We start from the raw sequence: 24,229 nt of genomic DNA, 5'->3' as shown, positions 1-24,229 counted from the left end.
GATATCACCACACCATCCACCACCAGGACACCCAGGTAAAAAACTTCTTGGGCATCACAATGAACTCTAATTGTTATAAAATATTTTGCCTTTGAGAGCTGAAGGAATTTTGTTACAAGTACAGCAAGAATTGTCATTGAAAATGAGTACGGGCTCTTGAAATAAGAGCTAAATACTCTGGTTATCATATAACAATAGCCAAAGTTATACATAGCCCTGGCCTCCCTTCAATTTGTCCTTATCGTTTGACTGTCCACAACAGCCACCACCACAACCACACTGGTCACAGATCTCACCAAAGAAGTTCTGCTGAGATTACAAGGCATTTCCAAGGCAATACCTGATGGGGTTTTACTGCATGTGCAAGCTGGGGAGCCAGGAAAATGTCCTCTTCATTTGGTGGATGATTGATGTTGACAATGACTTGCCCCAGAGCATCTGACTGATTTAAGGCATCATTCACATGAGAGCCACTGCTCTCTTCACTGCCATCCTCCTCCCCTTCATTGCCAGAGTCACTGCTGTCCACAATTTGGAGGGCATCATCCTCTCCTGAACTCAGCTCAATCACTTCTGTAAAGTAACCAAAAGAGGAGAGAATAAGGGCAAAGGTTAACTTGACATCAGGGTTTATCATGCATGGAAAAAACCTCATATCTGGAAAATAAGGCTATCACCTTTTGCAATTCCACACTGGCCTAATGACCTATTCTGAACAAGCAGGCATAATACAGGCACACATCAGGCCCCATAGACCAGCATAAAAGAACATGAGTTTCCCAATGTTTCAGAGAACATTAATTTGGGCTGATTCAAACAGAACATGAGACAGTTTCTGTACGTGTTTTATGTTCCCCTCCATGTGTCCTCTTAATTCCCAAACCCAGACATGCATTTTATCTGTTGATACAATGTCTAAGGACCACCAAGGAAATCAGGCAGAAGTTCTCTACCGGAGTGGTATAAAGGAGTCAGGTTAGATCCATTTGGGACAAGGGATGCAAAACCCACTTTCAGTTGCAGATCTGAATACTTGGATGCCCCTTTTATACACAGCAGATGATGACACATCTCATGTAAGCATTCTTCAGCAGAGCACTGAGCAAAATTAAGTGCATTTATAAAGCAAAAATAAACACAAGTTTGCAAGACTGCCTGATAGGCCAGGTTATAAATGTCAGTTTAGGACTCAAAAGCCAGAACTGGCCATATATTTGGAAACCAATAGGCCTACAAAAATCTGAAATGATTCACTACTGGAGCATCTGACTAGATGAAAACAGGTGACTTGTGGCTAAATAAACAGCATATTGTGAGAAGACCAGGGTGTGGCAATTGGACACTTACCATCTTTAATGCTATTTTTTCCTTTAGCATCATCTTCACTGCCACTGCTGGTACTATCTAGGCAGATCACTTCCTCAGTCAGGACCTGAGGGGGGAGCTGGGTAGCCTCTGCTGTTCTGAAAACGATGTCCTCTACAAACATAAATTACAAACAATAAGTAATTCATAATAATGGGGAAGGAGACAAAACTGTTCAGAAACCAGACAGTATTTCCTTCCACTTTTGCTCCAATAACTTAGCCCTGGAATTTTCCATAACAGACTCTCACTGTCTACAATGCTGCTATGACTCAGCTTCCTGGGTCACAATCTTCTCCTTGCTCAATATGCCAAAACAATAGCCCATTGCTGATGGCACCCTCTTTCATTGCATGCCGTGGCTGGGGCGCACTGACCATGCAACAGGCTAAAGTCCTTTTTTTTTTTGGGTCTCAGAAGTAAAAGCTGGTTTTCATCCAGCAGAGAAAGCACCAACTGCTGAAGGGATGATAACTGTCCTTTGTTAGTAGGGACACTGTAATAAGTATATCACACATATCATAAACAACTTTCGCTGATCAAGACTTTGTTTGTATGTTTAAGTATTCCCATGTGGGGAGAGAGGCTGGCTAACAGGGCCAAATAAGCACCGCTGCAGTGACTCAGCAAGCAACGATGTTCTTCTGGGGCTGCAACCTACTCTGCAACAGTTAAAGTGTTTTAAATAGCTCTTATTCCTTCCCCGCCATGCAAAAATGTTTTGAACATTTGCACTTAAGGAAGAATATACATTTTCTCAAGAGGCAAAGTCAACTCAAGAACGCCTCACCCCTGACACAACTTCCAACTGCACTTCTCTGCCCTTTACACCAATCTGAGAGGCTGTGCTATAAACTAGATTGCTGAAATGATCCAGGTTAGAAGACAATGCAAGATGACATATTCACCGCAAGACAAGGGTGATGCTTAACCATTTATACTGCCTGCTATTTCACTGCTTGCTGAAACATGCAAGAAAGGACAAGGTTACATCATAAACATATGTGCACCCAGTCTAACATCATGAACATATGTACACCCAGTCTATTGTTCCACTATCCCTAGTACCAGACCCATTCATTACCAGACCATTCACATACAAATGTGATCTGAACCAAGGACATGGCATTTCTGTCAAGTCTGTTGGTTTAAGCTTCCATACGAGTTGGAAAGACGAGAGAGGCCTGTTCCAGCATCCCACTTACACACAATTAACTTGTCAAAATATCTTCAACAAAAGTTACCTGGCACCTTTCACCATGCAGCCACAGCATCTTCATTCAGAACTAGCTCAGAAGTGGAAATAACTACACTGAACTGACAAGTGGTTTGGAACTGCCATTTCAAGAGTTTACACCTGAAAGTCCAAGTGCAGCACAGAATCACAGAATGGTTTGGGTTGGAAGGGACCTTTAAAAGTTATCTAGTCCAACCCTCCCCTGCAATGAGCAGGGACATCTTCGACTAGATCACATTGTTCAGAGCCCCGTCCAACCTGACCTCAAATGTTTCCAGGGCATCTACAACCTCTCTGGGCAACCTGTTCCAGTGTTTCACCATTCTCATCGTAAAAAAATTCTTCCTTCTATCTAGTCTGAATCTACCCTCTTTTCATTTAAAACCATTACCTCTTGTCCTAGCGCAGACAAGCATAGCATTACCTTCTTCAGCTTCTATCCTTAAAAAAAAAAAAAAAATCTTGCTTTGGGTGGCATCTCCCACTGCTTACCGGGAAGAAACTCTAGAGGTACGGTTGGGATAGTGGCTGGATAATCCTTCCGCTGCTGCTCTAGCCGTTTCCTTCTCTCCAACTCTTCCTGCTGGGCTGCTTTTGTCACGGCTTCCAGTTGGTCCTCACGCAACAGCTTTCTGAACACAGGAGCAAACAGAGAAACATGATTTGGTTACACTCAAACAATTTCTTCCAAAAACCTCAATGGCTGTACAGTCAGCTCAAAAGATGATTGACAAGCTCCAGGTAGTCTGTCAGCTACACAGACTAGGAACATTATCGCCAAAAGCTATAGACAAATTCTACAGCTGTTTCAAGACTGTGCTTCCCAACTACAGGTAACACTACTATTACTCAAGGAAAAAACAAAAGTTTGACAGAAGCAAAATAATGAAAGGAGGAAAAACGTGAGTGGGTAAGTATATACTTAAGCTAGGTTATCATAGACTAGTTATATCTGTAAGAATGTTATTTATTGCTATGCAGTCTATAAACAGAAAACATACAAAGTCACGCAAGGAAGATACATGGGAAGAAAAGGCATCATTTCCCCCACAAAAAGTCATCACCCTGATTCTCCTCTGGCATAGTTTTTTCAGGAACTAGGACCAATAATGGCTTTAACAATTGTTTCAAAGGATGCTCTCAAAGCACCTTACTTCTACAGGTAATTTTCATTACTTCCAAAAGTTGATTTTCCCCCGCTTCAGTTTCACATGTGTGGCCCTGGAAATGAAGGCTCTTTTACCAGAGGAGAGATGTGGTGCAAGCAGTGGTAAAATCCAGCTCCCTTAAACTAGCCTTTAAATCCAGCCAGCCCCACACTGAGGGGACATGTCCTCCACCCTAATGAAGTCACAGTTTCCAAGGCCTACTCAACATTCATTCCTTCGACTTTAAGAAAATCAATCTGCACAAGCTTAAGTATGAACCAAAGACCACCAGCATGTTACACAGAGGGCAAAAGAGCCACTTGCTGCCACAGGAGTTCCTGCTCCATTATGACTCCTCTGAGCATTTTAGATCCCCTTGAACAAAATTTCATAGTGAATTATCACAACCTGTCCCAGAATATATGTGTGACTTACACAATCAAACAATTACTGCTGTACAAAAGTCAGGTGAAATTGACTTCCAACATCTCAGTCACCAGTCACAGCATCAGCATTCCTGCCAACAAGTACCCAGGACAGTAGAGGGGAGGACTATATTTTAGGCTGTTTGCAATAGGATCCTCATCAGCAGATATCTGAAACTGGATATTTGCTTAATGGTGGTGCTGTTTTTCAATTACATGTCTTAAGAGCCAGCAGCAAGTACACAATTTTTGCAATATATTCCATAACCAAATATTCGCTCTTCTGAAATACCAAACAAGTCTGCACCCACATGCAGCACTCCAGTCTGAGATCATACTACTCCCACTGGTGAAATCCTAAGGTTTTGGAAAAGAAAAGCCATCTGGTTTGCCAGCAGTGGCAAAATGTAGCTCAGAAGCAAAGTCCAGAGACTCTGTTTTTACTCAAAAGGCTATACAGGACCCTAGCTCTTTCTGTCCTGCTGCTGCTTACCTTATGTTCCTCCGCATGTGAGACGGTTTCTGAGCCCTCTTCTTTTTGGTGTCCTCAGAGGCCAGGCTCTTGTGCTGGTTCTGCAAGAGTCGCTCTGCCCGCTCACTCTGAGATGAGGTAGTTGAAGTAGAGCGCTGCCATTCTCCATCCTCCGCGTGTTCAACATGGTCACCGCTGAACACGGCTTCCTGGGGTTGGTCTGAAAAGACGAGGAGGTAATGACATGAGAACAACTGTGCCAGGCTGGCAGTTGGCTTTTACATGAGCATTCATTGGCCAACAATCCCTATTCTCACTTGTTTGCAAGCATGTTTCTCTGAGGGTCAAAACTGGGGTCCTTTCCAACAGTGCCACTCAAAGAGTGTTAAAAAGTTTTATGGTGAAGGGTCTGTTCCCAGTGAAAGCCAAGACTAACACCACTCAACACAGCCCAAAAATGTCCTGACAAGAAAACAAGGCAAAATTATTTCAGTCCACACAGAGCACTTGCTGCCCCTAAGGGCCTGTTTTCCTACAGGGGCCCACTGAGCTCCAATTAAAACAAGTAACTCAAGTCTCTTTTTCTTTGTTTCACAACATTCAAGTGGGGCAGAAATTTCCACAGTTTACACATGACACCTGTGTAACCATCTTCCAAGTTAACAGAACATACCATGCAAGAGGTTATCTGGTTCAAACACTGGGTCATGGCTTAGCAGGCAGCTCAGTGGTTTTATCACCAGGCTCCACTCTCATGATTTAAATGGTAACTTCTGGCAAGCTTTTTTAAAAACAAAAAGTAAGTGGCACTACTCTTCCCACATTATAAACCACATGCACTCCTTTTTCTCTACATTCTCCTATTTTCAGACTTGCATTAACGGCTGATTTCAGTCTTAAAGCACTATGTGAAATGACACCTTGTTCTATGTGACATTTTGCTCTTCAACAGGCTGCCAGTGACCAAGCTAATGCTTGCAGAGCACAGAAAGGAAATGTTTCTGTTCAAAAGCTTCCCTTGAAGTAAACTGTTTCTGACAAGACTCGTAATAGCTTCTTTGAAGCATCTTGTCCCCTTGTGTCAGGCAAAGAGATACCCTGAGCCTCATCTCGTAATCAGCTCTCTTGCTTATACTGTGTATCTGAGCTAATGACTGAACTGAAATGACACTTAGACAGAACTTTGAAGGAAAGAAGGGAAGAAGACATCAGTGCAGAAGAATGCGGCAGATGAAGTAATACAGAACCAACAAGCATCACATTGTGACTCCGTGGGATCTGGGGACAAAGAGCATCTCTTCTCAAAAAGCTCGAGCTTAAATGAAGGATGCTTCAGTACAGCACGTTGCATGTACAGGCACCTCTACAGCTGCCATGCTAATATGCCTATTAAATTAACCTTACCACCAATATCACCTCTTAATTTTAAGAGATGACAAGAACTAGACTCACACCTTGATCAAAAGCACCAACTTTGCAAGCTTCCTCTCCAGACATCCCACCAGAACTGCCCCAGCATTTGCTCGAAGCCTAGGTCAGAATCCATTTAGGACTTCAGGGTTCACCCTGTCATAGGCCAATACCAGCAGAGCAGCTCAAACATTTCTGTGAACATCAGTCCCAGCAAGTCTTACACATACTAGAAAAACAGGTATCCACAACTTATGTGATTAAACACAACTCATGATAAACGCAGGAAAGAATTATGTTGCACCTGAAGATAAGGGCAAAGGAGTTCACTGCTACAGTCACAGTAGTTCTCCTACCACAGCCAAGGTCTCAGAGCCCTGTCCTCCCACTATGCCTCCTTAAACTTACAAGCTCAGACATTACACATCACATTCACTTGCAGACAGAGAACTGTGCTGGGAATAAACCCAGTTTCCCAGGCTTCCCAGACAACAGCTCTGCTATTTGAGCTACAGACACATTTTGGTCACATTACCTGCAATTTTTCAGCACTGTTTCCTCCCCCCCACACCCCTCTCAGCTCCTGGTTATGTAACTAGATCAAAAGATGGATGAAATAGGGCAAAGGGAAGCAGGGAGGCTGCACACGTGATCACATTCTCCAGGATGAGTCATTAAACCAGTGACTATCCCAGAGACACACACTGCCATGGTTACATTGCTGCCATCTCACCCTGGGCCCAGGGGACCTTGACAAGGCATCAGAGAGCACAAAGTCATGCTTGTTTGGAAGAGGAAGCACTTCTCTCCCCACACCCCAGCAATTACCCACGTCACCTCCTTCGGCAGCAACTCTGCCACCCGCACCGTGCCAAGAAAGGGTGCCTTCAGGATGAGGGGGATGCTAACAAAATCCACAGGCTCAGCAGCCCAAAGGCGAGGCCATGACGTGACTCCTCTGTATGTTTTCATATTTGTTGTGCAATCCCTATGTATACTCATTCCACCTCTGCATTTTACTTTTCTTTCCTCTTAATCATGTGTAATACAAGCTCTGGTGAAACATACACACAGCTGGATCAGACTTTTTTTTTTAGAAGATAGTTCTCATCTGAGCAGGAGCCTGAAGCCTAAAATCTGATGATAAATTTGGCCCTGCACTGAGTACAGGCCCTCATCTGCCACAGCCATGTCTGCTCAGGCTGGTGTTTGTCCTGCCAATACAAGTTCTGAGGTGAGGAACACAATCTGTGCCTCAGCCCACATTCCTGACACATATGCATCTAGATACTGAGATCTCTTCCACACTGGCGACATTACCAAACATCATGCTGATTCAGCCACAGTAGGATTCAGAGGACAGGCGGCTTCCTGAGCCTGGCCCATCCTAGCCACTACAATGAATAAAGCTGCTTTTCACAAAGCTTAACTAACACAATGATGAAATCACAAGTCACTTCCATCTAACCATGCAACAGCTTCCACCACACCTGTGACATGAGCTCGCAGTTACTAGCAGGAATTGTTTTGTTGCTGTTTTGTATTAAACTCCTGATTGTGTACACAGCCTAAATCTTACCACATATGAAAAGCGAGACTCCCTGCTGCAGCCATGTGGTGCAGCACGGTGAGCTCCAAGCTGTGTAACTGGGACCCACACTGGGACACAAACGCACTAAGAAACAATAACTACACACACAAAACCCTATTTTGTACAAGAACAGGTTTGGTCTTTGGGTTGGAGGGAGTGTGGGAACAGCCTCGCTGAACAGGTCTCATCAGGTAATCAATGGAATAATTCCTGACCCAATTCTGCCAAGCCTACATCTACAACAGAAATGCAATTATGGTTTTGTAACAGGAGCTCAACACACTACTCTGACATGGCTATACAAGTACCTTTTTACACAACACAAAAATTTTGCGAGCCATGTTTGCATGTTGACAATTCCCTGATCATGCTTAAGCTGTTAGCGCACTCTAGGAAGACCTGGGCAGTTATCCACATTGCCTCAAGGAGAAAAGCATTGCCACCAGCCCACAGGTAACATCCCAGCACAGCCTTGCACAGGGAGATCAGCCACATACACCCAAGCACAGCTGGGGGAAGAGCAGGTCGAAGTCCACTCAGCAGAAGACAGCCATGGGTCAGTTGTAGTTGCCGATGAGGATGTAAACCCATCCCATGCTTACACACTGTGGGCACTGAGAATCAGCTGGAACACTAACTGCTGGGTTCACACCAGCTCTGTTGCATGTTTTGCACTGTGCTCACCAGAATAGGCACCAGATCTACAAAGATGGTCTCCTGAGGGCAGTGGTGATAGCACCAGTGCAGACTGCAACCTTGTCAAGCAGCTGCTCCTTCAGGTGGGTTACAGCTCTTCAGCTGACAGGTCCCCAAGCAGTTCCCCCTGGTCCTCCTTTATGGACATCTGCACACACGCAGGCACTCTGCCCTGCAAGCTACCCTGACTGCCAAGAGGGGCAAGACTATCCTTTCACATGCACTTCAGAGGTTTAAAATATGCCTGCAATATCAAAACCCAATAGACCTGATTACAGCATGGCTCTGGTTCATGCTGCAGACCAGGGGTTGCCAGTTTTCTTTCCTCACTAAGCAGCAGCAACCACCACCCCCAGCTGTATATATAAGCAGGGGGAGGTGTTTAGTTTCCCAACCAACACTTGCATATCACAGTTTAGAAGTCTCTGTAAGGAAGCGTCGTGACTGCTCTGTATAACTCTGCTTCAGTTGCTCCCTGTGGTGTGACTGCCAGAGCTGCCCCTATACACTACACACAGGTGTGACTCATGATGCATAACATAGCCAAAGATCTGTTCCACAGTGGGGCCCTTCCTATTGCACCCAAGATTATAAAACACAGCTCATTACCTCCTTCTTGCAGAATATTCTCAAACTTCCATTAAACAGCATGGGATGCAGCCTAGAGAATATTCTCTAGCATCTGGCTGGATGGCTGGGCCCAAAGAGTTGTGGTAAATGGAGTTAAATCCAGTTGGCGGCCGGTCACAAGTGGTGTTCCCCAGGGCTCAGTACTGGGGCCAGTTCTGTTTAATATCTTTACCAATGATCTGGATGAGGGGATTGAGTGCACCCTCAGTAAGTTTGCAGATGACACCAAATTGGCTGGGAGAGTTGATCTGCTGGAGAGTAGGAAGACTCTACAAAGGGATCTGGAAAGGTTGGATCGATGGGCCAAGGCCAACTGTATGAGGTTCAACAAGGCCAAGTGCTGGGTCCTGCACTTGGGTCACAACAACCCCAAGCAACGCTACAGGCTTGGGAAAGAGTGGCTGGAGAGCTGCCTGGCTGAAAAGAACCTGGGGGTGTTGGTCAACAGCTGGCTGGATACAAGCCAGCGGTGTGGCCAGTTGGTCAAGAAGGCCAATAGCATCCTGGCTTGTGTCAGGAATAGTGTGGCCAGCAGGATTAGGGAAGTGATCGTCCCCCTGTACTCGGCACTGGTGAGGCTGCACCTTGAATACTGTGTTCAGTGTTGGGCCCCTCACTACAAGAAGGACATCAAGGTGCTGGAGGGTGTCCAAAGAAGGGCAACGAAGCTGGTGTAGGGGCTAGAGCATAAGCCCTGTGAGGAGTGGCTGAGGGAACTGGGGTTGTTTAGTCTGGAGAAGAGGAGGCTGAGGGGAGACCTCATCGCTCTCTATAACTACCTGAAAGGAGGCTGTAGCGAGGTGGGGGTCGGTCTCTTCTCCCAATTCACAAGCAATAGGGGAAGAGAAAACGGCCTCAAGCTGCGCCAGGGGAGGTTTAGGTTGGTTATTAGGAAAAATTTATTCACCAAAAGGGTAGTCAGGCATTGGAACAGGCTGCCCAGGTTGAGTCCCCATCCCTGAAGGTATTTAAAAGATGTGTAGATGTAGTGCTTAGGGACATGGTTTAGTGGTGGATTTGGCAGCGCTAGGTTAACGGTTGGACTTGATGATCTTAAAGGTCTTTTCCAACCTAAACGATTCTATGATTCTATGATTGTGTCTTCGATTCAGCAGTGGATTGCTCTCAACACATACAGTCTGCTCTACAAGGGGGCTCAGGTTGCTGTGAAGTGTCATGAAGCAGCAGGTACATTTTTTGGGGCGTGAGATTTCTGTAACTAACACAGTCTTCCTCTGACACCAAGGTGTGTGAGAGACAGTGTTATAGCTGCATCCAGTCTCCATGCTCCAAGGCCAGCCTCAATAAGTCCAAGTGTCTGTGCACACACAAGTAAACATCCACAGCTCTAGCAATAGTCCAACACTCCTATAAGTATAGAAATTGCCATTCTGGAGAAGACCTGAGGGTCCCCTACCTAAGGCTGTTGCACAAGAAGGTGCAAGAGACCCCTCAGTAGACAAAACATTGTGCAAGATGATTACTTCCTTGCCTCCTCAGTTACTAGCTAGCTAACACGGCTAGCTAGAGGTTCACCCTCCTCCTGGGAGGCCAGCCTCTCTGCCAGGCTAACTCCAATGACAGCAGGGAAGGCATACCACTGAACACCAGACACTTGTTTATTTCTAAAATCACTTCACTACGGAAACTCAGGATGCCAAATAGCAGTATTTTGCTGAGTCTTTCGGCATTATTTCCTACCCTAAAGACAGGGATGTACATGCATGTGAGGAAGGCAGCTGCATGCAGAGCAGCGAGGAGTTAATTCTTGCGTTGGGAGCTCTCTTTTGTCCTGCACAAAGAACAAGGAGCAGTTAAATATTATTGCAGGCATTCTGGGAACTTCCATGCAGTTTGTGGGCAATAGCTTGTCAGAGACTAGCTAGTACTAGCTAGTACTACTACAGCCGGTACTGAGCTGTCAAAGCAAGAATGGGAGGAGCACTGAGGGATGGTACAAGAAAGACAAATTGCACAGCTCCAGCTGCAACGCTCGCAGCCACTGACACACTGAACTACAACTGTGCCGAAGGCGAGAGAAGCAACTCTGCAGAGCAAGCCTGACTCCAAAGGCACTGACAGGCTGGAGGATGTTCTCCGGGGTTACGTGATGTTTTCCCAGTGCGCTAGGCACTGGAGAGGTGTGTAGGTGATGCCAGAGTTCAACTGTACTTGGCACCTGAAGAACAACAGTTCTCTAACTGCGGCACAGCAATTACCTCAGAGGCTGACAACAGCCAGAGTGCTCTGGCTCATCCTATATTCAGCTGAAGCAGAAAATAAATTAAATATTTTCAGAATATTCTTTCTCTGCATGCAACTGGTGCAGCTGTTGCACAGATGTCATGCAAGAAGGGAGAAGAGGTGTCTGCACAGAGCACCCTCTCACGGAGGCCACATTACGAAAACACTTGAGCACCCCAAGGCTGGAGGCGGGAAATTCCTTATGAAATCCCACAAAGATGGTGTAGGCGAAAGCAAGGGGGCAGCTCAGGCTCCCTTCCTCCAGGCCCTACCTGCCCCAACACCCAGGAGAGCCACAAAGGCCCCTCCCGGCGCCTGACACACATCAACACCCGGTTCCCTCCTCCTGAAGCACTTGGAAAGCCACCCTGCAGAGGGGATAGAGGGGGACGCAGCCCCTCTGGAGACTCGAGGCTGTGGCTACCCCCTGCAGCAGCTATCAGGGCAGCTAATTAGCAACAAGACTTTGTTCTCCTCAGAAAATAATCGGGCTCAGTCTTCGGCGGCAGGACGGCCCTCCCAGCCACAACTGCTTAACAAAGCCCTAATTATGTAAGCATTATATAACCCGGCACACCTACCCCCCCGCGCCGGCCGCACCGCGGCACCCGCTTGGCCGTGCTCCCCGCCAGCACGCCAAGGCCCAGCACGCCGGGCGCCTCTCGGCCCTCTCCAGCCACAAGTAGCCGCCCACTCGCCAACAACACAAGAGACAGCGCCGAGCCAGGATCGGCCTTTTGTCCGCACCGGTGGTTTCTGGTGTGCACAGGGTACTCCAGTGCTTGTCTGGGTGCCCCTCGTGGATGTCCTCTCCTCGCGAGGGCCATGGCTGTGGGGAGCTCTCAGGCCCAGCGTGCTGCGCCCTGGCCAAGAGGGCAGCCATGCCATGTGCCTCTGGCAGCGGGACCTGCAGCTCCCAGCCCCTCTCTGCATGCTGGCCCTGCTCAACTCCAACGAAATGCAGCCCACTGATCAGAGGAATGACCGATTTCCACCATTGCTCTTGCCCCGGCTCCGCTGCCGGCTGTGATGGTTGGTGTCCTGCTGAGTCACAGCCACGGTACCGCAAGACACAAAGGCATCCTTCTGGCTGCGCCTGCCCAGCCCCAAAGCTTGCCTGCTCCCAGAGGAAGCTTCCCTCGCCTGTCAAACGGCACGTACAGCAACTCTAACATCTTCATTCCCATTGCTGATTTATCTAGGAGTTAACCACCTCAGGTCTGTCGTTCGTACTTGTCACTGTAACCAGACACAGAGACTGTCATATTGGTATAACAAATAGTGCTGCTTGAAGTCTGAGAAACACATTTTTCATTTCTCTAGGTATCTGTAAAGCGATTAGTCGCTGCGGGTTCAAGACGCGTACATGAAATCTGCAGATTGCCCGTGGGAGATGGCAGGCTGCCTCTATCCCCGGCCCTGGACCAGAGGACGGAGGGGAGCAATGTGAAATGGGCTCTGAAGAAAACACCAGCAGCACAGGCTCTGCGGGCCAGAGCACAGGGAGGGAGCCAGACCAGGAACACACAAAAGCCAAACCCATCTCCAGACTCCTTCTCATGCGGGAAGTAAGCCCCAATCGATGGAAAACTTTAAAAGATAAATTATAAGGCAGCACTGCCCTTCTTTTTTTCCTTCAGAGGTCTTTCAGCATATCAGTTACTGTTGAGGTTATGCTGCAGCATAAAGCTCCTTTCCTGGCCTGAAGGAATCCTTCAGGAGCAAAAGGCAGCAGAATTGAAGGGCAGGAGCAAGGAAGATACCACCCAAAAACCAAAGGGAAAGGAAGCAGCCAAGAAGTGCCGAGAGGCAAACTGGAATATCAGCCAACTTTGGTGACAGGCAATATATCTTCTAACCCTGGGATTATGCAAGCAGAACCAGGCCCCAAATACCCAAGAGCTCTTGTTCTGGCCGGGCCTCAACGCTGGGGACGCCGAGACCCGGGTTACATAAACACCAACGAGCACTTATATAACCGTTGTATGGCACAGGCTGGCAGCCGCCGGCACCCCGCGCCACCGGAGTGCGGCAGGTAGCTGCTCTGGCCAGCCCCGTGCCGGGGCTGCTGCGCCCAGCCCCGCCGGGACCTCGGACGGGCCCCCGAAATGCAGCCCTGGTGGGGTGCCCCTCAGGTTGTCCTCCCTCTCACAGGCACTGTGGAGGAGAGGTTGATGGTTACTCCGGAGCACCACCGGGCAATCTCATGTGCGTTTCCAGCTCTGATACGCTCTAAGGAGGGTTGTGAAATTTCAAATCAAACATTCTCATAGTGTTTTGAGATGGCAAGAACTGGAGAAATGCAAAACGCTGCTACCTGGCATCCTTCTTCTAGATATATAATCAAAGTTACTTTTCCCAATAAAAGTCCTCAAACTTAAAATGCAAACCGCCTCCTCCTCACGAGCCCCCCCCGCCTCGCGCGGACACTGCGGGCAGTAGCCAAGACAGGGAAACAAAGCCAGGAAACGCACCCGTTCAGGTAGCGAGTGAAGCAGGGATGGGTTACATTTGTCCTTTAGCCAGGGGTGTGCGAGAGCGACCGAGTTACATAAAACTGCTGCACCCGAGTCAGGAAGTGTTTCAGACTCCAGTGCTGGGAAGTTTTCAACAAGCCGAAGGGAAGTGAAACCTCCCCTTTCTGGTTATCCCGGTTAACTAGTAACCCAGAATATAGTTTTGCCAGCCAGATTACAAAAATTACCATAGTAAACTAAACCACAAGTAATCAGATTTAACCGTCAGACCTTGCTTATTTTCACAATAGTTCAAAACTTAAAAAAAAAAAAAAAAAAATCTGTTCTGTTCTATTACTGTGGATAAATACTGATTTAGGTAACAAAGATAAATTTCCCCTCCCAACTTCAGAGAATAGATGCATATGGGGGCTTGAGGTGTCCCCAGCACAGTGAATCCAGCTGGCTGCTACCATGACTCTTCCAGGGATAAATTTCAGGGGCTAAGAAAAGAGGACGAGTAGGGGAGGAAGCATTTTGCATTATGCAATGATTACATAAGCATTAGTTTACACTAGGTAGCTGGGAGTTGTGGTATTAGCTTTATACCAGGATACCCTCAGAACAATGAGAAATAATAAAGAAGGGATTATTGCTGCCACATGCTTCCAAGGCCACCAAAATGGCAAACAAACAACGAGCACAAGCCGAACTTTAATCCCTGCCTCAAGCCCTCACCGTAGCTTCGCTCGGGACCTGTTAACAGGGAAGGGGGCGAAGACATCTGATACTCACTCCTAATTTAAAAGAGCAGCACGGGAAATAATCCCAGCGTAAAGCATCCTTCAGCATCTGAGTGCTCCTTTGCTGTTGCTCATGATGGCAATGGTATGAGAGAGGAGAGATTTCAAAATTATAATACCTGGCATTTGCACTCTACTTCAGTGTCAAAGAAGTTCACGAGCATGACATGGTCCTCACAATAACCTGTGAAACACCCTCCTGTCCATCTTGCAGAGAAGGAAAGTAAGGCAAAGAAATCAGGTAGACATCAGCGCTGAGTAATTCCCAAGTTGTTGGCTCCCTGTCCTATGCTCTGACCAACAGGCTCTCTTTCTTTTCCTTAAATATAATTTCCTACTTGGAAAAGCAAAACATAGTTGTGGATTTTTTTAGAACTGTAACAAAGCACAGAACTTCAGCTGCATTCCCTTTTTCTGTTTCAATCTCTAAAGTAATTTCAGAGGAATTTTTAAGGACTCTGTTTAATGAGGGAGGCATCACTTGCGAGAAAAGTGCAAATTGTTGAGTTTGAGCCTGTGTGCCACTGCATTCCACTGGCACTTCTCCCATCAAGTGCAGCCAGAAAAGTGACCGAGAGCACTGGAGAAAGCTAATAAGACCAGGATGAAACACCATCACTCAAAGAACAATCTGTTTCTAGTTTTCCTTTTCAAAATATTGGTGCTGCTTTGTGTGCTGCTAAAGCAGTTTGACAAAGGGCTGCAAAGTTGTTCATGGCAGGCTCACACAAATTGAAGCCACAATGTCACAAGGACACCCCCATCCAAAATATGTAACACCCCAAAAGCTAAGCCCATTACAGCCTGGAAAAAAGACAAGCACTGGTTCCTTCAGAAGGTTGCTAAAATTACAACTACCTTTATGGTAAAAATAGAAGCACATGTGTATATGGGGAAGAGACAGGGCTCTTTAAAGGAGGTATTTTTCTTGCAGGGCAACAACCTCTTTTCAAACAGGGGATAGGTAGTGTACTGCAACAAACCTTGATTTACTAGCTGGTGGGTGCTACCATAAAAATAATTAAAATACTCTCTGACTTTCCAGAAACATTTATAAAATAGTAAACAGATAGCGCAGCACTGCATATACAAGCGCTTGCTACTTTGAACACCCCAAAGAACTGTTCAGGCACCTAGAGTGAGAAACAGCCATGTAAACCAGAGAAGAAAACAAATACTGACCAGTGGTTGAAGCGCGAAGGCAGGGAAGAACACGATGCCTCAGTTCTGCCCCAGACCCACTCTGTGACCTTGTGCAGGTTGATCATCCTCTCTGGGGACAAGGCGGCTATGGAGAAGTGGGGCAGAGACCCTTCTGATCCACCAGCAAGAGCACAACCATGTTAGATTAGTTACAAATGCTTCCTCAAACAGAGATAATTTTCCCACTGGTAGAGCAGACTGTGGTAAACCTTGCCCCAGACTTTATAACTTGACGAGCAATGCTGTACAAAGAGGAGTTCATTTGCGCTCTTGCTCTCTTATGTTTGTACAAATGACCCCAAAATACCTTTCCACCCAAAATACCTTTCCACCCTAAATTTTTGGAAGGCCTCTGACCTTGCATTCTCCCTCCATCTATGACCCATCATTTCCAAAAGCATCTTCCCCTCTCCTGTCTTCTCTTTTTATACCTATTATCTAGACTGAGTTACATAAGCCACTTGTATCACCCAGATTCCTCATTTATCCAAACTCATTTTGCATCATAATTCCTTTCTCTTCTCAGTTCACACTCTCCCAGAATTAGCTTCTTTGTCCTGCCACCACAACCAGAGAACTAAGAAAGCAAGAAAAGATGGGTATTTTTTTTTTGCTAGAATTCACCCCTCCCCCTAATGGACAACAAATACTGCATGGATTATTTCTATAAAAACTCCTCACGAAGACCACGCTGCACTGCACTCCTATAATAAACCAGGAACCCAGAGCTGGAACTCCTGGGGACCATTTTTGACCAGCCTATTAAGTTCATAGAATGAACTTTGGAGGTATTTGCCACATGAACAAGGTGGAAGAAGCTTGGTGTCTCCGAGTACCTGACCTCAAAGTAACAAGTTCAATTACAAACTTAGAAAGTTCTTCAAATCTGAAAAAAGTTTTTTTTCCAACAGACAACATCCTCCCACCAGCAAGCAAAGTAAGTGGCAGCCATCCCAAAACTGTAAACTCCTGTTAGGGTTTCACCAGCATCTTCCATTTGATGGGAGGGGAAAAAAGAGCCAAGTAGCTCTTAGTCTATTAGGCACTAATTAGGAGATCTGGAGCAAGCACCAACATCTCTGCCTGGTGCCCAGGCTGCTGCCCCGTCAGCAAGTCACCGAATACTTCACTGACAAAAGAAGCTCTCAAAACTCTTATCGAGTAGGTTGTTGGGGGAAAGTATACAAAAAAAGTTAAAGGGAGTGGGGGAGAGGACGCTGGATATAAAATCATACTGATATTAACAGCTGCCTCCTCTCTTGCTAAAAATTACTTTTGCAGCATTACAATATGACAGCAGCAGAAACAATAACAGCCAGACCCAGAATGTCACATCACCGAAGTCTTCAGCATTAGAATTGCAAAGAAAGAGCGAGCTTTCTTCTCATATGCCCTCCATCAAACCAACAAGCACTGCAAGACTCTGAAAATTCAACCACTTCCATCCCTGCTAGGCAGGTAGCAAATTAAAACCTGAGCCCCTGAGTCTTGGTTCCTGATGCACTTTGCTGGCCACTGAGTGGGGTCCTCCTGCACAGGGGAGGGAGAATGAATGGTCTGTAACAGGAAAGCAAGAGGGAACAGAAAACGGGGGGCGGGGGGGGGGAACAACCCAAAAACCCACAAAAAAACAACCTGTGTCCTACCTTGAAACTGCTGAGACTCATCCAAGAGTAACATGCTGCTCAGTGCACTGAGGCAAGACCTCTGCCCGCGACTCTGCCCCAACACTTGTTCAATGGGGCTGCACGCTCTCAGCCCTTCTGCTATTCTTGTCTCGGGGTCTTCAGGACAAAAGTTTCCAGTCACTCCCGACAACTTGTTATCTCTGCCCGCAGCCCAGCGAGCACAAAATTGACTCTCACTGGCTGTTCAGTTTGCAAGCGGGAAATGCCTCCTGATAAAACAGTCCAGGGTACAGGCAGGGAAACCTGCACTTAAGGTTTCTGAAAATAACTTTGGTAAATAGCTCCTAGTGCTTGAATCCACCCAGCCGGTGTGACGGGAATCAGTACGCATATATCCTCCCTGCACCCAGCCGAGACGGACCAGGGTCACTGTTATATAACTAGTTAAATATGCCTCGTGTTCAGCCTAAATAAAAATTGTCACTATCTCCTCCCCTGCTTGGAGAGTCAAACAACACAGCCCTGCCTGAGGTAGCTGCTGCTCCACTGGGGACCGATGCCTGGAGCTGAGCTGCCTGGCCGGTTTGGCTTCAGTACATGTTCCCAATCAGTGGGAGCAACCCCAGTTATGCCTGGGAAAAGAGTTTTAAAAGAGAGAAGAGCAGGGAGGCTGAGTGGGTGTGTACGGGGGAGGTCTCTCTCCTCTCTCTCCTCTCGAGCGGCAGAGCTGCACACCGTTCGGATCGGATCGGATCGGATCCCATTCAGTCAGCCCGTGATCCAGTTCAACTAGTGGCAGAGACCAAGACTGAGAATAAAATAAAAATCCTTACATAACCATCCAGGCTCCGGCGGGGCCCCGCACAAGGGGAATCCCAACAGACAACAGGACGTTCAGAGCAGGGGACACGTGGGACCGTAATCGCGCTTCCAAGTTTCACAGCACAAAAGGAAAAGAAGGGGGGAATGAGTTGCAAAAAGAAATAAAGCCTTTTTGGCTCTGAAAACAATCTTGGTATCTGTGATTTTATGAACTATTTGCATGATGCCTACTAACTTCCAAGAAACCTGGACAACTGAGACTGAAACCTGAGCAATTCCTTGGGAGCTGGTAACCTGTTTGCACAATAACAGGCAAAAGAGCATCCCGTTCACTTCTTTAAATCAGCAGCTTGTACAGCACCGCTACTCTGCGGAAGGCTCTCGGTGCAGCAAATGGACTATGAATGAGATTTCCCAGTTTTTAGGAAACGACCTTTCAGAATCTGTGGAGTGCAAGCTTATTTTCTAAGCAAGCCTTCCTCCCCATCATCCATCTGCACCAGAAGGACAGGTACAGGAGAGAATAAGTAAGTACAGGAGAGAGTAAGTGCTTTAAAGCTGTGGTTGAACCCCTAAAGGCTAACCATCATGCCTGGCCTTCTTCAGTGCTACAGAGACTTTTTCCATGCCTGATTCCCTTCACAGGCATACCCAATGCCAGTAACAAACAGCAAACCTCAGCTGATAGACACGTAATGAAATCAGCTCGCTCCTAGCAAGCATTTGTCCACGTAATGAAGTCAGCTCTTTACTTGAAACAACTGGCAAGTGAGAGTCAGGAAAACCAGGACAGGCACAAGAAACCCGAAGCAGGCTGTGTCTGAACAGCTCTGGCACAGATCTGCAGGACTCCAGGACAATGTGCTGTGCTTGTAACAGTAAAGATTGACCTAGAGGTCTGCAAACACAGCCAGGGCAGAGCTCGGCTACCCTTTGTGTGACTCCAGACATTTTTATTAGACCGTTCATTTGAGAGGGTGGCAGAGGGCAGTGAATGCTTGCTACCATCAAAATATCCTTGTTGCTTGAAGGTACATCACAGCTTTGAAACAAACCCAAGGTGCTCTTTTCATAATTAGAGCCATGTAATTTTTACCAAAGTAAAGATCAACCGTACTAAAATTAAGAGGCTTGGTAACAAGACAGCCTTTCAACTATATCACAGATTCAAGTAGCCTGGCTAGTACACAAGAACATACAGTGTTTATCAAGGGGGAAAAGAGGGACAAATACATTAAGAAAAGTACATAGCCAAGCATCTTGCAGCAGGCCTTATAAGGACTTTGTAGGGTTGGAATAAATAACCAAACATGACCTCTGCATCTGACCTAACAGATTTATGAAACTGGGAAGCAAGATTTAAAGACAAATATTTGTGTAAATACAACTGGGTACTTTCCAAGGGATGCTTATTACAGCAATCAAGCATGAGGAAAATGGAAGTTCAAGACACTGGGGGAAAGAGGCAACCTAAACCTGTCCTTCTGCACAGAGCAATAAAAAGGGCATTCCCTTCTTCACCTTAGTGTGCAAAATGGAAAGGAATTTTTCTAGCTTTTCTACTCACAACAGCCTACTGGTGAGGCCATCACTGTTAGCCATGAGAAATACATATTCACACAGCCAAGAATTAGATCTGCCAGAAACAGTCAGTTTATAAAATGATCTCCTCATGGAAGGTAATCTTGTTATAGATAAGCCCATTTACTGAATAGCTTTTCTGTGAGGCCAGCCTTGCCAGTAAGGAAGAAAGTTCTCCCTCCCCTACAGGGTCTGAAATCTTACCTAGCTGTCGTACCTCACCTACCTCATGCTCAAACCACAAGCTCTTTGCATTGTACGACTGTGCTATACATCACAAGAAGCTTCTCAAGAAACTGTTGTCACTTGAGAGGTTCCATTACAAACATAGGAGACTTCCCTGTTAAAAAAAAAAATCACAATAAAATTTGTGTTTTTATAGAATATCAAGATAAAGGCCCTTCAGAACATGGTTTTTATTCAACTGACGAGTCTTTTCAGCAGCAATGTCAGCATCCCTGAGCACTGCAAATTCATAAGGGTTACAACTCACATCTAAGTCTACCCACGCACACAAGAAGCTCAATCGTAAAGTTTTTTCAGGACACTAGCTCCTCTGTATAGCGGAGAACATTGGAGTTGGGGGGTGGGTTGGGGATGGAAATCAAACTAAACTCAGTGCAACTAAAAAGTTTCAAGAAAACATCCCGAAACATATCACAAGTGACTCTTCTTCCCCATCCCTTCAAGCTGGAGTAGCTGCTTCCCCATTCTTTCAAACTGGAGTAGTTCCTTCCCCATCCCCATGCCTGTTCTCCACCTTGAACTTGGTTCTCTCAACCCACTGCTCCCCTGGCTGAGCTCTGCAGGCCGAGGAGCTCCGGGACTGCTCAACATTGCCCACCAAGTGCAGTGTGGGTGAGAAGCACTGGATCCATAATGTGTCACCATGCTCTTGGTTCCTGCAAGCTGGGGTGGTTCCCTTCTCTCCAATGACTGCCCCGTGTGCTGTTCACCCTCATCAGCGCCCTGCAGAACAGAAGAGACCTTCCTTGCCCATCCTCGACAGCTCCACGCTGGCTATGCAGTCCTTTCCCGATCCCACAGCTTTCTCACAGGCGTGCTCCACATCCATCAGCTGCTTCTGCACACCCCACTGATCACCAACAACTACAGAAGCTGCCTACGAATCTGAATTGTTTGTAAGTTATTAAACACAATCTAGGCTTGACAGCCAAATTTCACTCTTAATTATCATCTGCTAATAGCACATACAAATATCATTAAGGCTACTTTCCCTGTCCTGTTTTCCATCTTGTTTTAGCAACATGGAAAACACACAAGAGTATCGGGTTTTAGTTGGTTATGGTATAGGTGGTGTTTATCAACCTAAAACAGTTCAGATAGAACTAAACTCCACAACACTTCGTTGGCAACTGGGTATTGCTGGGCTTTGAGAATAATTTGCTTTTTAAACAAACACTGCACTGTAAATAAAACCTCTTTTTGAGTAAGACCTAAACTAACCATGGAAAACCAGAGGACTCTTTCCATTGATTTTAGTGAGTTTTGGACTGAACCATAAGGCGTACAATTTCATCAATCTGTTTTTTCTCCTTTTATTTGTCTTCATATAAATTGTGGTTTATTTCCTTTCCCGCACTCATCTAAATCATAACTGGGGGGAAATTGTACATAATGTAACAAAAATCTAATCACACAAAATACAGGTAGTGATGAAATGCAGTGCCTTCTGCAAACGCTTTTCAGACTATCACTGTAGCAAAATATATACTGCTTCAGACTTCAGTCCCAGGCTTTCAAAGGTTGTTGAAATGTATTGAAGTAAACAAGCTATTATTAGACCAGATGTAATGATTTTAAGTTGAAGGATTTATATCATAGATATTTATCATCTTAATCAAAGCTACATCCATTGAGTTACTTTCCCACTTATATTCAAGAACCTGAATCAAAGCTACATCCATTGAGTTACTTTCCCACTTATATTCAAGAACCTGATTCTCATCTCCTCCTATAACTTGCTACATTTCTGCTGCTGAAGATGACACAATGTATTTGTGCACCGCAGAAGAGTGATTTTGTACAACTTTAATTTCATTCCAGTTTTCCTCTAAGTGCAAATTTGACATAAATCACAAGCTAAGAGTACACAAAAGTGCCATTTTAAAATTGCTTCTAACAGTTCAAGTATTTCAATATTTTACGTAGATGAAGATTACCTACAGATGTTTTAATTGCAAAATTTGTTTTGACAGAGATTTAAACTAGGAGTTTCTGTTCACCTAGCCCAAAAAGATTTTATCTTGTAGCTTTCTCCTGTCTCATTCCTATTTGCATATTTGCAAGTGAAAATAATGTCTTCTGACTCCTACTTAGAATTTTTTTGAGACTGAGTCAGTGAACTGCATGTTGAACAAAATGTGAACAAGACATTTTCAACATCTGTAGTACAAACTACTGTTATTAAAATAAAAAACTGGTATTGCATCAAAAAACTTCGATCCAAATGATGAGCCAGACACTTCTGAAAGTTCAGTGTTGGAGTTTTCTGTAAAGCCTAAGCAAGAAATTAAAACGACAAATAAAGCAAGTAACTGTGATGTGATACTGTGTTTCAAAATCTGAAGAATACTTCTAATTTAATTAAAACAGTTCTCCCTCCTTCCAAACTTGCTGCTGCTTCTTGGCTAAAAATATTATACTTGTACAACATATAGCTACATGCACATTTTATTTAACCAGTCATTAAAAACAGCACAATCCCAGATAAATTAAGGAAAAATGAAAATAAGGACCCCTTGCATAATTTAAACTCAAATGCAAAACAGAGAAGTGTTTCACCCAGTACGTTTGAAAACAAAAGGGGTGTTGCCTAAAATGTAAAGCACAGGATTTTGATGATGGCTTCACCACACTCATCAGGCGACCTGGGCAAAGTCACTTTGCCACTCCTTACCTGTTCAAGAGGGAAAATACCACATTACAAATTTGCTAATTAGTTTCCTTGTGATTTTGCATTGGTTTCAGAAGTTGCAGATGATGGAGTATGGTATCTATTAGCAATGACTAGGTGTGGTACAAAGCTGACTACTGAAAACGTGCATGGGGAAAAAGGTACCAAACGTGACAGAGAAGTAAGTGTCACTGTCCTTCATTAGAGATTCTCTGGCTGCTTTGTGAAAAGAGAAAAGAAAGTTTTTGGCCAATAAAGCACAATCCCCATATCCTGCAAAGCCTATCAGAAAAGCAGGAAGAAACAAGATACTTCTTTTCGTGGAAGACTTGGAGCAATTCTTTGTTCAGCTAATAACTGCTCGCTCATTGACCCTGCTCCCTGTGCATTCATGCTACTCTCACATTTGTGGCAGCTTTAGGAAAAGAGAACAAGTAGCTACAGGTAAAAAAAACATTTGAAAAAACCCATATACATATATATATAAAATGCAGAGCCATGGACGTGGGCTGTTCTTGAACCACATAGAAGGATTTCTATTTTGTATTCCATCATACGCAATACATCAAAGGGAAGGAGGAAGAAAAGAAGGGGGGGGGGGGGGGAAGCATAGCTAGTTATAATACCACATCATTTTACGAGATCAGCCAGTCCCTGTGCCCAATCGGCGGGTCTGAAGCAAGCAGAGCTCTGGCGTCATCACCTCCTTTTAAAGAAGTAAAGCAAGTCATTACTCCAGGTTATATAAGACTTAGACTATGCCAGACTTTGTGCCACCCTCTCAAAAAGGAAGCGCAGTCAGGGAGCCTGGGAGGGGGGCAGAGGAGTCACAAACGTTTTCCTTCAGAGCTTCCCCCTGCTTAGGATAAGCAGAGGAGACTGGGAAAGAGTCCGCACTTTCAGACAGAGCAGGCAGACGGTGAAAGGCTCAGTGGCTGACCTGCAACATCGTCAGTCTGCAATTCCCTGCGAAGGGGGCTGGGGGGACAGCACTCATCAGGATCTCATCCTTCCTTCCCACAGCAGCCGTCAAGCCACACCTCACCCCGCTGAGAATAACCTAGTTCACAGGGTTAGTTAAAATGCTGGAATCAGTCAATAAAACCCCCACAAAGCCCAGGCGCCACTCCTCCCACACTCCTCTCCATTCCTGTTGCCTTCCCCTATTCCTCCCAGATTTATAGGCAAACAGCCTGTCGACAACGGACTTCCACCTGCCTCTATCACCCTCCGACAACTGAAACTGCCCCAACACAAACAAAATGCCCAGCAAGGCAATCTGCAGCTTTGGGTTTGGCAGAAAGGGAGCTAACAAAGCGTACAGTACTGGCTGTTCCCAGCAAAGCACCCAAGAGGATTTTTTTTTTTAATGTCACCACTTAGTGAGTCCAGTAAAGCCACTTCAAGGGACCTGGTTGCCTGCCACGGGGTCTGCACGGGCATTAGCAGCTCCCGTACACTGTGCTGGGTACGCAGACACTTGCTAGCTGGGCAGGTCCAAACCCCTCAGACTGCACACAGAAACACCATTTGTTCTGAAAGACAGACTGTACTACAGGGAAACTGCCAGAATAAAAATAATGGGTAAAATATGCAGCCTT

General features: G+C 45.7%; 1 protein-coding gene across 5 annotated transcripts in view; it reads right to left on the bottom strand.

Moving 5' to 3' along the window:
• Window positions 1-24,229, bottom strand: part of RAD54L2 (RAD54 like 2) — a 75,403-nt gene that overhangs the window by 20,062 nt on the left and 31,112 nt on the right. For 4 of the 5 annotated variants that reach the window (XM_087744518.1, XM_087744513.1, XM_087744515.1 and 1 more), the window contains 4 exons: window positions 4,669-4,867; window positions 3,095-3,234; window positions 1,348-1,479; window positions 341-573 (listed from right to left, as the gene is read on the bottom strand). In XM_087744518.1, coding sequence (XP_087600644.1) covers window positions 341-573; window positions 1,348-1,479; window positions 3,095-3,234; window positions 4,669-4,867 — 704 coding nt within the window. Of the gene's footprint in view, window positions 1-340; window positions 574-1,347; window positions 1,480-3,094; window positions 3,235-4,668; window positions 4,868-17,326; window positions 18,025-24,229 lie in introns of those variants that run through there. The other variant, XM_087744516.1, reaches the window with a different exon arrangement.

The sequence above is a fragment of the Nipponia nippon genome, unplaced genomic scaffold (assembly GCF_047370975.1).
Source record: "Nipponia nippon isolate SJK-2023a ecotype South Korea unplaced genomic scaffold, ASM4737097v1 scaffold_9, whole genome shotgun sequence".
In the NCBI taxonomy this organism is placed as follows: Eukaryota; Metazoa; Chordata; class Aves; order Pelecaniformes; family Threskiornithidae; genus Nipponia; species Nipponia nippon.
This window is presented reverse-complemented; position numbering and strand designations above follow the sequence as displayed.